At 32.0% G+C, this 14,927-nt stretch overlaps 1 protein-coding gene across 4 annotated transcripts; it reads left to right on the forward strand.

Annotated features, from left to right (window-relative positions):
• Positions 1–5,150: 5,150 nt before the first annotated feature.
• On the forward strand, positions 5,151–9,990 carry LOC112291470 (protein LIKE COV 1). 4 transcript variants are annotated; one of them, XR_016506223.1, is made up of 8 exons: positions 5,151–5,741; positions 6,547–6,615; positions 7,115–7,167; positions 7,569–7,678; positions 7,896–8,063; positions 8,607–8,704; positions 9,011–9,239; positions 9,417–9,990. XR_016506223.1 is itself a non-coding variant. In XM_024538903.3 (8 exons), the coding sequence occupies exons 2-8, from the start codon at positions 6,571–6,573 to the stop codon at positions 9,503–9,505; spliced, it is 690 nt and encodes a 229-aa protein (XP_024394671.1). In that variant the 5' UTR covers positions 5,151–5,741; positions 6,518–6,570; the 3' UTR covers positions 9,506–9,990. The 4 variants fall into 4 exon arrangements, 3 of the variants coding, with proteins under 3 accessions (XP_024394671.1, XP_024394669.1, XP_024394670.1); XM_024538903.3 differs by having other exon boundaries at positions 6,518–6,615; positions 9,113–9,239; XM_024538901.3 differs by having other exon boundaries at positions 9,113–9,239.
• Positions 9,991–14,927: the final 4,937 nt, after the last annotated feature.

A 14,927-nucleotide genomic window follows, 5' to 3' on the forward strand; every position in this document is an offset into this window, starting at 1 on the left:
CAATAGACCATCTCAATTAAATCTATGCTTCTTTAATCCAATTATTTAAACTAAATCTAAATGGATAAAAGATTTATTAATCCACTAAAATATCATAATTAGTGGCATTAATTACTAAATACTTTAGAGACAAGTATAAATAAAGTATACCAAATCTAATGCAAAATATTAATTATAAAGCTTGTTTCATATAGCTATTAGCTTGCTTTGTGCCTCCTATTGAAATGATAATGGTAAAAAGTCAAGGTTCTAAGTATGTAGGATTGAGACTTAATTCTTGAGTAAGCTACTTATCAATCATAATTGGATGAGCCTCAAAATCTAGTAACATACAAAGATATAGTATGGTAGTATTGCCACTAGTATTGCTATCTATAAACATATTATTTTTATTAATTAATCATACAACTTTTGGATGCAAATTTTGATATTTTTAAGTAGATTCAGCTACAACATCAAATAAAAATGCTATCTTTATAGGCAATGACACTTCATTGGAAGGATTTATGTTTGTAGCCTTCAAATGACCTTCATCAAATATTTCAATAGTCTCAATTGTAATTTTTACTTGTAACTTAATTAAATCCACATATGTTGTAGGCTTTGTTATTACTTGAGCCATTTGTAATGATGGCATAAGCACTTTGCCTTCCAACATTATATCAACCAATTGAAAGATCTCTGTTGGTTTAAATTTTGAAGTCAAGAAGACAACACTTAAAAATATAGGCATATTTAATATTTTATAAGCCAAAGTATGTATTGAGTTTTTAATACTATTATCTTCATCTTATATTGAAGTTGAAATAGAAGGTTTTGCTATAAAATTAATATTTGCAAGGCCAAATGATAAAAGAAATTGCATATAAATATTAAAATCTCTACAATTGCTTCAATAGCCAAACAAAGGTTATAATAATTCACTTATTGTAGATGCCATATTTTTAAATATTTTTTTATATTTATAGTAACTACAACCATCATTTGTTTGGATACATCAAACATATATTTTTCAAAAAAAAGAACTTGTTTCACTTCTAAAAGTTACATGAGATCCGGTGACTTTGTCTAATGAGGCCATACTATTGAATCTCTTCTCTAGCTCAACAATTTTAGCTTCTAATGTCTTTTCTTTATTTAAAGCCTATTATTTATATAGATGTAATATGGAGCAATTATCTTCATTGTAATTAAGTTTACCACAATGAGTATACTTCAATTACTTCTTCTTAGATTTATTTCTTATTTTAGCTATTTTAGCTTTTGGCTTAGACCTCTTCATATATAAAGTTTTTTTTCTTCTTGGAACAATTGAAATCATGCTTTATGTGACTAAATTCACCTCACTTCTAACAATGTATAGTCTTTTAAAATTGAATTTCTACCAAACTACTTGTAGCAGTTGCAACCTTTTTAGGCTTACATACATCTATCATCCAAGCTACTATGTCAATAGCACCATATTGATAAAGTATCTTATTATATTTCTTAACTTCAATAAATGTTTTTGTCAATGTTGCCATATTATTATAGTTGAAAATAATTCTTGGTGTGGCTAAATCAAAGAATCCTTTGTCAATTTTAAACAAGAAAATCTTAATAAGTTGGCTCTCAACAAATCCAACCCTTAATTCTATTGCAAATCAAACTGAATAAGTATATATGATGTATGGAATATCTTCTTTTTACAATAAAAGTCTTGAATGCATTGCATTTGATTATGCCTTAAATTTCTATATTTATACTTTAATTGTTTAATAAATATTTGGAGATATTCAAATGCTGATGGCTCTTTCATCGTAGATAAAGTTGTCTTCATTGCTTGAGCCATACAAGACAAAGTAGTTGGAGTACAAATTAAGAAAGTAGATGTTCCTTTTCTTTTGATATCTTCTAAAGATATATCAACTTTTCCTTGGATTAGATCTTCTTTCTTTACTATAGGCATTAAACTTAAGATAGCACCCTCCTTCAGAGCTAAAATAAGTTCTATATGTATCACTCAATAATGCTTTACTTTATATAATTTAAGTGAATATTCTTCACTCCATTTTTTTTATAGCTTTGAAGTATCTTGTGCTTCAAGTGTTGTAGTAAGAATTCAAATGCATACCACTCATTGAAAGTAAGAGACCTTTGATGCTTCTCCTTCATCCATGTTTGAAACCTAAATCTCCAATTTGACAAAGAAATGCCCCCCAACTCTTTCTCAAAATCTATCCCTCACCATATTTCAAGGATTATCTTCCATCTTGTAGAATATATCTATCTTTGGGACCCAAAGCCTTTGAGTGGTATCCAATATTGAAACATGCTAAAAAGTCTTGTTAATATCCATCCTTGGCTTAAAGTCCTTAATGTGATCACTATGCAAGTAATTAGATGAAGGAGATGGATTATATCAACTCTTAATAACATTATAAAATGGACTATTTGAGTACCTACAACTATCTAAAGCCTGAAAGGACAAATTATACTTACAAATACTACTAAGTTTTGTAATTCATCAACAATGACATCTAAATCACTACATATCCAATACACCCACAAATAAAAGGATCTTATTGGTGATAAATTTGAGTTCATTCTTACAATATACCTATCTATACAAATTAGTATAAATACAAAATGAGGTAACTATGGAAAAACCTCTGAGGATAATACTTACAACTAAAAAAAGGTACCAAAAATAAAATAAAAAAATCCACACAAAATCCTCATTCTCAACAAGACATAAGCAAAAATCAAAAGTGAACTAAGAAAATTAGTACCCATTTACAATTGGTGATCACAAATTACAAAACATGTGATAATAAAAGATAATTATAATAGAATGAAATGTGGAGAAGTGAGAAAAAATCAAAAATTTACTTAAGAAACAATTGGCATTTAGTAAATGCCACTTCAATATTCCAAATGATCTCTACTTCCAAAATTCAGTATGTTGATGGTCTCTTTAGGTTTCTTTCATATAAAATTGACTAAAAAATAATCAAATTTAGACTCCATATGTACTTGGAGTAAACTTCCAAACTTGACACTTAAAAGTTCTATATATATATATATATATATATATATATATTTTCATATCTTATGATTAAATAATAGATTAATAACCATAGAAACTTGTAGACCATTTTTATATTACTATAAATGAGCTTTTGACTGTGGTGCCTTATCATTATGATTTTTATGACCATAAAGTCTTATAATCTTACAACTTGGTTACCATGAGGTCTTGTTACTATGACTTACTTAAGACCTTGGATTGATGCCTTGAGTTACAAGAAAATGCCATGTATTGTTGCTAGTCGCTATAGATCCAATTCGTGGCTCACATAATTTAGTGTGTAATAGCGCATTATACTACTTTGTATCAAAATTCTTGTGCATTGTATAACTCTTGTGATTCATGCTCTGGCATCTTCACTTCCATAACTAAGTATCCTACCACAATCTTCTAATGCTGCCTTGCAAGCCAAGCTAATAATCCATTGCCACACGTCTATAGTTCAACCTCACCTCACAATTTTGCACTCTCTAATTGTGACCTATTAAGATTGTCTTGTATCACCACCTTGTGCTTCACTTCCTCCATATTGCATCACAATGTCTAATACCACCTCAATACAATATTGCAATATAGTGTTCTAAAAATAATACATACCAACTCATTTATATTCAAGCACCTAACACAATACCACAATTTACATTAGCCAATTCTAATATGCAACTCCAATACCACATATTGCAAAGTACCCACAATGAAATCATATCCAGCACTTAATACTATTGTACTAATACTACCATAGTATAACAATATAATTCAATTGATTTTGGTGCTCAATATAATAGTGTCTAAAATCAAAAATTAGATTTTTATTTATTTTATTATTATTATTTTTTATCTACTTGTTATACCACAAATTATATAAAAAAAAAAAATAATAATAAAAATAATTCTTGACAAGTAAATGATTAGAAATCTATACCAAACTAAGTCAAGCTATTTCTCATACCATAAAAAGAGAATCCAAGAGTACAAGTGAAAATAAGAAAAATCCTAAAGCTTTACTAAAATGAATAAATTATCATAGTGAAGTAAACTCTTACAACAAGTACTCTTATTCTCAAAATTACTTACAAGATTTGACTTGATAAGAATGTCAAATCAAGGATTTTTTTCAACTTATGTATTCAAACCTTAGTTGATATGAACAAAGTCAATTAACAAAAAAACCATCAATAGATGAAAAACCACTAACCAAACTAAACTACATACATTTGATGAAATTTGGCACTTGATGCCATATCACATGACATATCACAAAAAACATATTTGATATAACCACATAAGTTGAAGCATCAATATGTACCACAATTTAAATGTTACCTTATCTATTTATATAACCAAGATACATGTTTTCAATTAAATCAAAAAATTATACTTTTTATTTGTTTTATTATAAATCTCAAAACATTAGAACAAGAATTTAAGTCCATGGTTGTAAGCCAAAATATTTATTTATTAATTTATAAGTGTGCTGGTATCAATCATATCATCAAAAACTAAGCAAAAAAACTGAAAAAACATCATAAAAGCAAAAGACATTTTAGTGAGCCACCTTATTTATGATGATGTAAAAATAAAGTAGAATCAAGCGACATGTTGCACAAACAACATGATAAAGAGAACAGGGACGAGAAAAAGAAAAAGAAAAAAGAAAAACAGAGAAGGAAAAAGAAAAAAGGAAAAGAAATACTCCAAAGATGCGCTTTCAACAATTGAACTTGCCACGTCAGACCGATGCCGGTCCAAAAGAAGGCGGGAGTCCCGACGACCGAGGTGGAGATTCCATCCATATTTGTTGCCCTGGAATTCCTCGCCCTCAAACATGATAATTCCGCACTGAATCGATACCCTGGGTCCCACCCTCGCACTCGTCCTTCCCTTCGTGAGTATTTCACATGGATCTCTCGCTGCCCTCTCTGGATTCACCGGACCGGGACACTCTCATCAGCACCCGGCCCGTGGAGAAGGATCTCTGGTCGGAGCGAGAGACCGAAGAAGGAAGGAGCTGAAAAATGGCTGCCGCAAACAACAACTACATAACAACTTCGGCTGTGGACTGCTCACGCAATGTTCCGCGTTCTTGTCGCATTTGTTTGACTCATTCCACCTTTCTCGCTCGCGGAAAAGAGTTTCTGCTCTCTTCCTCTGCATTCTGATCTTTGGATGTCCATCTGTTGCTATCGTGAATCGTGGGGAGATTCTTTCTTTCGTTTCCTAGGGTTTGTTGAGTTGTAGGAAGGATTGTGTAAGGTACTGCGAGTGGATGATCAGTAGAAATACGTGTTTCGAACGATTTCGGAATGAGGAGTTCTCGTAGCTGGTTACGTGGAGATTATGACGCTCGTTGCGAGTTTGTGTGTGGAAGTGTTGAGGTGGAGTTGTGAAAAGCAGGCGGGAGTGCATGAGAGAGGGGAGTGCATTGTGCATGGATAGAGGTGTAGGTTAAGGGTGTAGAGTGGGACAGTTGCTGAGGCGTGCTGCTCTGAGTTTAACGTAGCTGCACACCATAAGGAGGGTCGCTGCTGTGGCCATGGGCGACGACAAAGTATCGCCGTCGCGGTCGTGTGGGAGTAGCAGGGAGTTGCTCATGGCAGGAAATGGCGATGACTTAGAGGATCCTCCGAAGTCTGGTCAAGCTTCATCTTCAGCTTATTATTCGGGCAGGGAGGTGAGTAATGTTCTCTCTTTCTCTCTTTCTTACAGTTAGATTTCTTTTTTACTCTGCTCTACAAGCATCTGCGGGTTCTAGTAACTTGGACCAGAGGTTGTGTCGGTGAAGGTAGGGACATGGTGAGGGACATAGATTTCGCCGATTATTTTTTTTACCTTGCAATTGGTTTCCCGATCCTTCTCCTGTGCGTTTTGCTGTTTGTCAAAAATAACCCGCCCTCATTCCGACGAGTCTTGAAGTCCCTTCTTCACGTCGGCTGACAGGCTATGTGTATTCCACCTTAAGTTTCCCATTTCCACCCTCTTCGATGTTGGTCTATCATGTTCAATAGATGGTGCAGTAGGCCACAGCTGAGGTAGCACTACTGAGGACTAGTTATACCCTTATGAATAAGTATTACAGCATTCTACTGTTGACGATTGCATTCTGAGATGGTCTTTCTGCGACTTTCGCGGTCGTGCGCCGATTTTTGATCATCAAACATAATCTTACTAGACGAATGGATCCACGGACCCTAGAAGCGTTTTCGGCATGTAATTTGCTTACATTTACACGAATTTGTGTGAAGCATCCTTAATTTCACGAGGATGGAAAATATTTTTGGAGCTGCTCATTTCGTTAATATTTAGTAGCCTGTTCACAGCATGATTTACAGTGGAATCTATCGATGATGAAGATAGTGGCATGATTGCAAGTCTATTTTTTCCTTATTGCTAACAATAAAAGTGATGTCGACTTCGGTTCGTTTTTGTGTGCTGCATTCTTACTATCAGAAGGGATTGTATTGTGGGTTTTCACTAAGATCGCTAAGACGACAAGTTCAAATATGCGGAATGGTGGAAGATCTGGAAGTCTGAATGGAGCAAATCAGGTGAAGCAGATGAAATTCTTAGTCCCCCGAAAAGTTAACAAAGATATTTGATGTCAGAAACCTCACAGCCTTTCTGTCTCATCTTTTCCGAGATGAACGGGGGACAGTGTTATGTTAATTTGCGTGCATTTAGGGCTTTTATCTACCTCTTGCTTTAATACTGTAACTGGTGGTCATTTGAACTGGATACGTGTTGAGCTTTATTGTTATTCCTCGGGTTAAATTTTATCTTGTTTGATGCCTCTTCATATTTTCACTGTTTGAGTTAGATTTTGGCCACAATCACACGTCTGGAGTGATATTTACCCTTCGCGGAGATTGGGGAACTTTAAAAATTTGCATTTGTTAAACGCGTGTTTGGACTGCTTTGGCTGAAGCATGTTAAGTTTAGACATGGATTTAGAGTCCTTTAAAGTATCTCAAGCAAGTCCGGTTTGTTTATGGAGACGTTGAGAGAAGCGAAGCGATATTGACTGTATGCTTTGTTTGTTGTGAGCAGGCTTTTTATGGTTTTCTGTCAAGTTGGGCGTCGAAAAAGTTCATGAGCGGCTGGTGATTCTTATTACAATTGCGTCTTTTTTAATGGGTTGCTTTTGTCATAGTCTATATTCATTTTAGAGCTGGTGCAGTTTAAGAAGCAGTGTTGAATTGAGATGTGGTGGTATATGCTGAAGGGTATAAATTTCAGGTCATTTCCTACAGGCTCTGTCATGTAGCAGGGAAGTCTGCTCAGTGTCTTATATCATGTAGTCGTCTGGTGTGTGGTACTGTCGGGAATGTAATAATTTCACTGTAGTTTCTCATCTTTGCTGGCCAATCATTAATCCCTGTTTAGATTGGCGTTGGCATAAAGATAACATTGTCTTTTAAATTTTGATCAATATTATTCTCTTTCTAGTTCACGATGATCCAGCGAAGGTTCAGCTCATCGGTTGTGCTGATGATTGAAACAGTGTAATTTTATTGCCTATTGCGGTCACATTCTACACTACGTGGTGGTTCATTTTATTCTTTGATAGCTTCTTTTCCCCGGTTTATGACTATCTCGGCATGCATGTGGTTGGTAAGCTATCATTGGAGTCTTTCCGGCTGCTGTTATATTTTTATTTTACAGGGTTTGTTATAAATTTTTCAGTTTCGTTCTGTAGTGTAGGCACCAGAATTATTGGAATAGTTTTCGGGTTGATCGAGTCGTAGTTTGGTAAGATCAGGCATTTGTAGGGCTTTTAATGCGAAGTGCTTGTTGTGACAAAGCTTGAAGGTTCTGAGCTTTGTTGCAGGGCTTGGATTCGTGACGTCATTTGTGTTCATATTTTTGGTGGGAGTATTTGGAGCATCGTGGATCGGATCATCTGTGATAACGGTTGGCGAATGGTTCATTAAGCGCATGCCACTTGTGAAACAAGTTTACTCTGCCTCAAAGCAAATCAGTGCTGCCATTTCTCCAGGTATAGCTTCTTCACTATTGGAAACTACAAGGTCGTAGTGGCTGTGTTTAAGAAAGCTTCGTGGTTTGTGAATTTATGATTTGTTAATGCGCTGATCATTTTTTATTGAGAGAACCTCAATACTTCAGGTATACTGCTTGTGTTGTCCCTTTGGTTTCAGGGGACTTCCAAACCTCAAAATATTTTAGCCTTGAACCCAAAGGAAGTAATAGCGTAAAGAATGTATCCAAGAAGTTCAGATTCTATGCGATTCAATCCTAATTTCATTTGCGTGTGACGAGAAAGTTTCGAACTTCGAGGTTTTTCCTTTCTGCGCATGGTTGATGGATCCGAACATTCCCGTCATAAAAACTCATTTCAGCAGGAGTTCGTTTTAAATCCATAATCTGTATGCTTCTTTCACTGTAGCAGTGAATGGGCAGATGTCATCCTAAAACTTCTATTAGCATGTCACGATTTTAGTTTCTCTATGATCCATGCGCGTTATTTCAAAAATTTACATTATTTCAAGGTAAAGTCTCATTTGTGTTAATGTTTGAGCAGATCAAAATACACAGGCATTCAAAGAGGTAGCTATAATTCGCCATCCTCGAATTGGAGAGTACGCGTTTGGGTTCATCACTTCCACGCTTGTTCTTCAGGTGAGGTGCCTTTGCATCATGTGCCTCTTTTTTCAGTACGCCTAGAGGTGCCACGACATGACTCAGTGACAGACGGTCACGATCCAAGTTGGAGATCCCCGTGCGGAGTCACTCGACTTCACAAGGGTCACATCATGTGTACACGAGCTATGAAGCCTTGATCTGAAGTGTTGAGTGGTGGCAAGTGGTGGAGTGCGTAATATTGCGGCTTGATGTTAGATTTGGCAGCTTGCAGTTGCTGTTTTTTGAGGTGGTGCGTTTGCAAGAGCTTGGGGCACTGACAGGTGAGGGATATTTTGTTCCCAGCACACAAACCACGAAAGCCTTGCTTGAGCATAGGCTGGGTTGTGTGGTGATGGCTCAGAACGGGAGCTGACCGGGTGACTGGTACTTGTTGTGACGAATCAGAACGAGTCTGGGGACGAGGAGCTGTGCAGTATATATGTACCTACGAATCACCTTTACATCGGCGATATTTTCCTTGTGAATTCGAAGGACGTGATCCGACCGAGCTTGTCCGTGCGGGAAGGCATCGGTACGGTTGAGATTTTTTCTGGTTGGTTAGGGTGTACCGCATTTGTGTGACATGTGGGTTGGCATCCGCAAATCGTTGATGTGTCTTTTAGGTAACGTTGAGGATGTGAAAGTTGTCGTCGTATGCTGTAGTGGTGACGTGCTGGTCCTCTGGCTGGCTGATGGCCTCGTTTCGCAGAGATTGTGGTGTCGGGAGGAATGTCGATGCCGCAAGTGATAACGCCGATGTCATCTCCTCCATCAAATCGAGTCATTGTATCGAGATGAAGGGCTTGTATGTGGATTTTTCGGGGCACAGTGCGGACCCCGTCGGATGGTGGGTGGTACACCATTGAAAGAGCCGAGTATGGTCGGAACCGGCCATTTGAAGAATAGTAGTCTGAAGGAGGGGTGGGATTTCCTTCTTTAAATTGCTGATGTTGGAGGGGCTCCGTTGATGAAGTCGCCTCCTCCATCTTTTTGTACTCAAGCCACGTCCTTGTTGGTACGTGGAGTTAGTTTTCGTCGCTGAATTGGGCTGGAGTGTATATAAGGTTTCTGTTAGTTGAAGTTCTCATGGACTAGGGCTACAATACATTCACTACGCTCATGAGTCTATTGTGTGGAGTCTATTGTGTGGTGAGGGAATGACTTTCAAGTACAGGACTGAAATAGTAGTTATCAGGTATTAAGATTCTAATAAGCTGAGTGTAAGACTATCGGTGTCTTGAAATGGTGCTTGGAATAAGTGAATAAAGTGATTGTTTAATATGCATCTTTGCTAAAATTTAGCAAACAGTAGTTCTTGAGTGAAATTTGTTAGTTGTTGGTTCTTTAACTTTTTAGGGCTACAAATTTACAAAAGTTGCAAACAATGATAGAAAGTAGAATGCAATCTTCTTTGAATCTTCTTTAATTTTTAGTAAAGATTTGTTATCTTTTATTTTGATTTTAAAAGATTTTATCAATAAAAAAAAATATCAAGATTCTTTATTGGATTTACAAATTTTTTAATTAGCTTCCATGTACATTCACTAATATCATATTTATGCCAATGAATAAGATATTCCAACCTATTTTGGCATTGCCTTGAATTTAATAATTTTTTAATCTCAAATTTTTGATAATTGTCCACTTATATAAGAAGATATGGCATTTGTCTTTTTCTCAAAATATTCATTGTCTTGTATGGCTCAAAAAGAGACATATGGAATGTGAGATAAATCTTCATAAATTTTAATAGATGTAATCAAAATGCAACTATATTAATCTATTCGAGTCTATGGTAATTCAACTTATTATAAGAGCAAATAGTCTTAATATTATAACAAAATAAATATATATAGTTGCATGTATGGAATTGAGATTGTTTTTTTACAATAGGCATCTTTATTATTCTTTTGTTGTTCTTGAGCTTCGTTTAATTGCGCCTTTATTGTTGCATGTAGTTTTAATAAATAATTTGCTAAATCTTTTGCGAAATAATTATCAACTTTTAAAAAGTCAAAAATATAAAATTGTAGATGATAACCATAATTGGCAAAGAAAGGTATTTGATAAATAAAAGAATGTATTATATCATTATAAGCAAACTCTATCAATGACAAAAGAATTGTTCAATCATCTTTATGGTAGTTGATAGTACAACTCAAATGCTATTCTAAAATTTCATTCACATGCTTTATTTATTCATTATTTTAAAGATGAAAAATCAAAGATAATTTTATATCTACCTTCAATATCTTGAAAAGGATTTTTTAAAATTTTGATACAAATCATGTTACTCTATCTAATACTATATCTTCTAATAATCTATGATAGCAATTAATATTGTCAAAGAAAATTTTAGCTATTTCTTCATTTGTGATAGACTTTATATATAACACAAAATGTGCCACCTTGGTGAAATGGTCTATTACTACAAATATAGAATCATTTAAACTTGAAATTAAAAAATCTATAATAAAATCTATAGAAACAAAAGATTATAGTTGTTCGGCTATTGGTAATAGCTGAAAAAATCCATAAGGTCAATATCAAAGAATTTTTTATCTCAAACAAACATCACATGATTGTACAAAGTCTTTAATTGCCTTCCACATTTGAAGCTACTAAAAATCTTTGGATATTAGCTCCAAAGTTTTAGTATATGCAAAATGTATTGCTACTAAGAAGTTGTGACAAGCTTGGAGAACACATAATCATACTTCACCTTTTAGAATATATAAACAACCATCAGAATAGAATAGATTATTTTTGAATTAAAATCTAAAAATATCATGAGACTTAAAAGAATTATTCTTAATATCATGAACAAAAAGATCAAAAGACATACTTGATTGAACTTTCTTGAGAAATGTTGAATTAATAATTAATATTAATTTCATTGCACAAAGATTAAATTACTTGAGCTTCAAAAAGATCATTTTTTTTAATTAAAAGTTATATTTCTTTCTTTTGGTACAAGATAAGAATGTTTAAAAAAGACATTTGATAAATCTTTTTATTTTTTTAATTAATAATTAATTTTAAAATCAAATCTTAATAAAAACATACTTTAATAAACTTGAGAATGATTCAATACATGTGTTAGCTTAAAATGCTTGAAATTCGTATGATCTGTATATATGTTGATTAACTTAGAAGCATCTTTTAGATAATGATGTCATTCTTAAAATGAATCTATGATTGCATGAAGCTCTTTATTATAGATCTTTTAGTTGATCTCGGCTACTAAAACTTTTTTGGAATAAAAAGCTATTAGATAGAATTTGTCATGTGCTCCTATTTGCAATAATACTGCATCTAAGGTAAAGTCCAATACATTTGTTTCTATAGAAGATGCCTTTGAAAAATCAATGTTATATAAGATTGATGCATAAATAAATATTATTTTTTAAGCTTCAAATGATGTTTCAGCTTCTTTATTCCACTCAAGTTTGTCTTTATAAGTCAAATGTGTAAGTAGAGCTATAACTTGAAAAAAGTTTTTAATGAAGATTTGATAGTAGTTGACAAATCTTAAAAAATATTGCATATCTCTTAAAATTCTTAAATTCTTCTAATCTATGATAGTTTGGATTTTTTTAGGATCCATTAAAAGACCATCATTTGAAATAATGTATTCTAAGAAGCCAACTTGAGTAGTGTAAAATACACACTTTTCCATCTTTGCGTATAATTTTTTATCTCTATGTTTTTATAACACACGTCAAATATAAAGTTTATGTTCTTTTTTATTCTTACAGTAGATTAAAATATTTTTTAGTTAATATACAATAAAATCATTAAGAAATATTTGAAAAACATCATTCATTAGATGTTGATATTATATTTGAAATATCTATATTTGATCCAAAATGCAATCTTTTTTTTTAATATATATTAAATTATATGCTCCTCATAAATTCATTTTTATAAAAATCTTTACTTAATTGAATTGACCAAAAAATCTTAAAATAAAAGATAAAAAATACATATTCTTAATAGTGATCTTGTTGAGTCCTTAATAGTCCACTTGCTTGCAAAGATCTATCTTTTTTCTTTACAAATAAGATAAGTACTCTTGATAGAAATTTTGAATGGCATATGAAGTTCTTAGCCAAGTTTTTATCAATGATTTCTTTGACTGTAGCTGATTTGTTTTGCAATATGCTGTAAATTGGTACAAATTATATTTGAGTATATTTTTGAAGATCAATTGATCAATTATAGAAATAATTCTTTAAAAAATATATTATTTTTTTCTAAAAAATATCTTAATAATCTTGATATTGACTTAGAATGCCACTTAAAATCTTTCCACCATCAAAAATAAATGTGTTATGTATAGCCAAAGACAACTTCTTTTTTGTAGTATGCATAAAAATTCTTATATCTATAAATAAAAGTTTAATTGTATTGAATTTATAGATTATTACTTGATTAAAAAATTCTAAATTAAACTACAAAAAAAATCAAGGTTATAAAAAATTTAATCTATGCTAAGTTTATACTTTTTTAGCCACAATAATCATAAAATAAATAAGTTGGAAAGAGATCTAATTACATTAAATATTACTAAGCTATAATAGTCTTTAGTTGTTATATCTAAATAAAAATAATTATAGATAATATCTCCAAAAGATAACAAATAACCATTTATGACTTCTATATATATATATATATATATATATATATGGATTTAGTTTTCTTGATTAAAAATATTTTTTTATTTTTTAACAAAGTCTTTGTCTATAAAATAAGTTGAAGCTTCTATATCTAACAAGTTCATTCTTAGAAGTATTTATAGCTACATTGGAAAAAAGTGATCAAAAAAAGTTAGTAGAGACCAAATTCATATCTTTACAATAAAGATCATATTTAACTAATATATATACTCCTAAATCTCAAAACCTTATTTATAACGTAGATTGGAATGACAAAGCTATTATCAATCAATTTTATTATGGATTGAAAGATAATATCAAAGATTTATTATTGACAATACTAAGAGCAAATTTGTTAGAATAATTTATTATCCAAGTCATAGCATGCTATAATCAATTCTTTGAAAGATGCCAAAAATAAAGCCTTATATTTATTTCTTTTCTATCAAAGAGAAAGTACTTCCAAATAGAAGTGCACCTATAAATCCAACTTGAATAAATTTATTAGGATATTTGAAATGATACAACCTTAGAGAGATCTTTAATTATTATAAAAATCCTTAAAACTTTAATCTTATTCCATCAAACTTCTTCAATATATTTACCTTTACTTCTTTTATACTTGTAGTGATAAGACTTTTTGGATTCAATTGTGAACTTGATTTACTTGTTTCTCTTAATTACACAACTTCTTGACATAGACTTTGAATTTCATTATTGATTTCTTCTATAGGCATAGAAATAGTACTTCCATGGTTGATGTTAGAAATATATAAGATTTTATCTTAAGAGTATTAATAAACTCATGAAGATTTGTAGTAGTTGTAAATCTATTTTGACTTTTGTTAAGAATAGTATTCATGATTTTTTTTTTCTATAAACAAACCAAATTAAAGAAGGATAATCTATAACCTCTAATACCAAATAAAAAATTCTATAAAGACAAGTAGTCCATTCTTTTTAAAGAAAAAAAATTATATTAAAGAATTAAAATATTAGTTTAAAAGTAGATAGTCTTCAATTTTTAAAATACAACAATAAAAATAGGATAATCGACTTACTTCTATAAAAAAATAAAAATAAAAAATTAGTACTCTTATTAAACTATCAAGGATATGAATTACAACAAATAAAACCTCAATACTCTCTAGTGTTACTCAAAAAGAAAAAATATTTACTCAAAATTAGTATAATATTAAAATTAGAATGATTATTGCCAAACATAAGAGTAGAGACTTGAAACAAGACTAAGAATTAGAAAGGCATTGATAAGAGTGAAGAAAGATTCATTCTTACTTCTATCTATACTATATAATTAGGAGCTACATAGCAATGTTCTATAGGTTTCCTAAGACATGTCCAACTTGCAAGACACATTTCTAACAAGTAAGACAATTTTTCTATATGTGCACCATATGATAAACTTGTATCACAAGCTACTAACATGTATAACATGTGGCTAAATTGTTAATCAAGTTTCTAATCTACCAATCAACTATAAATATGTCTAAAGTCAAATCTATATTTGTATAGTTTTTAAGAAGCTTTGTTTCAAGATAATA

Source organism: Physcomitrium patens, chromosome 14, assembly GCF_059467195.1.
Source record: "Physcomitrium patens ecotype Gransden chromosome 14, ASM5946719v1, whole genome shotgun sequence".
In the NCBI taxonomy this organism is placed as follows: domain Eukaryota; kingdom Viridiplantae; phylum Streptophyta; class Bryopsida; order Funariales; family Funariaceae; genus Physcomitrium; species Physcomitrium patens.

Coding starts and splice junctions, on each gene's coding strand:
- LOC112291470 (XM_024538901.3), top strand. CDS start 5,604: ATGGGCGACGACAAAGTATCGCCGTCGCGGTCGTGTGGGAGTAGCAGG. Junction 5,742..6,546: donor CTTATTATTCGGGCAGGGAG/GTGAGTAATGTT, acceptor GTTTTCACTAAG/ATCGCTAAGACGACAAGTTC. Junction 6,616..7,114: donor GTCTGAATGGAGCAAATCAG/GTGAAGCAGATG, acceptor TGTTGTGAGCAG/GCTTTTTATGGTTTTCTGTC.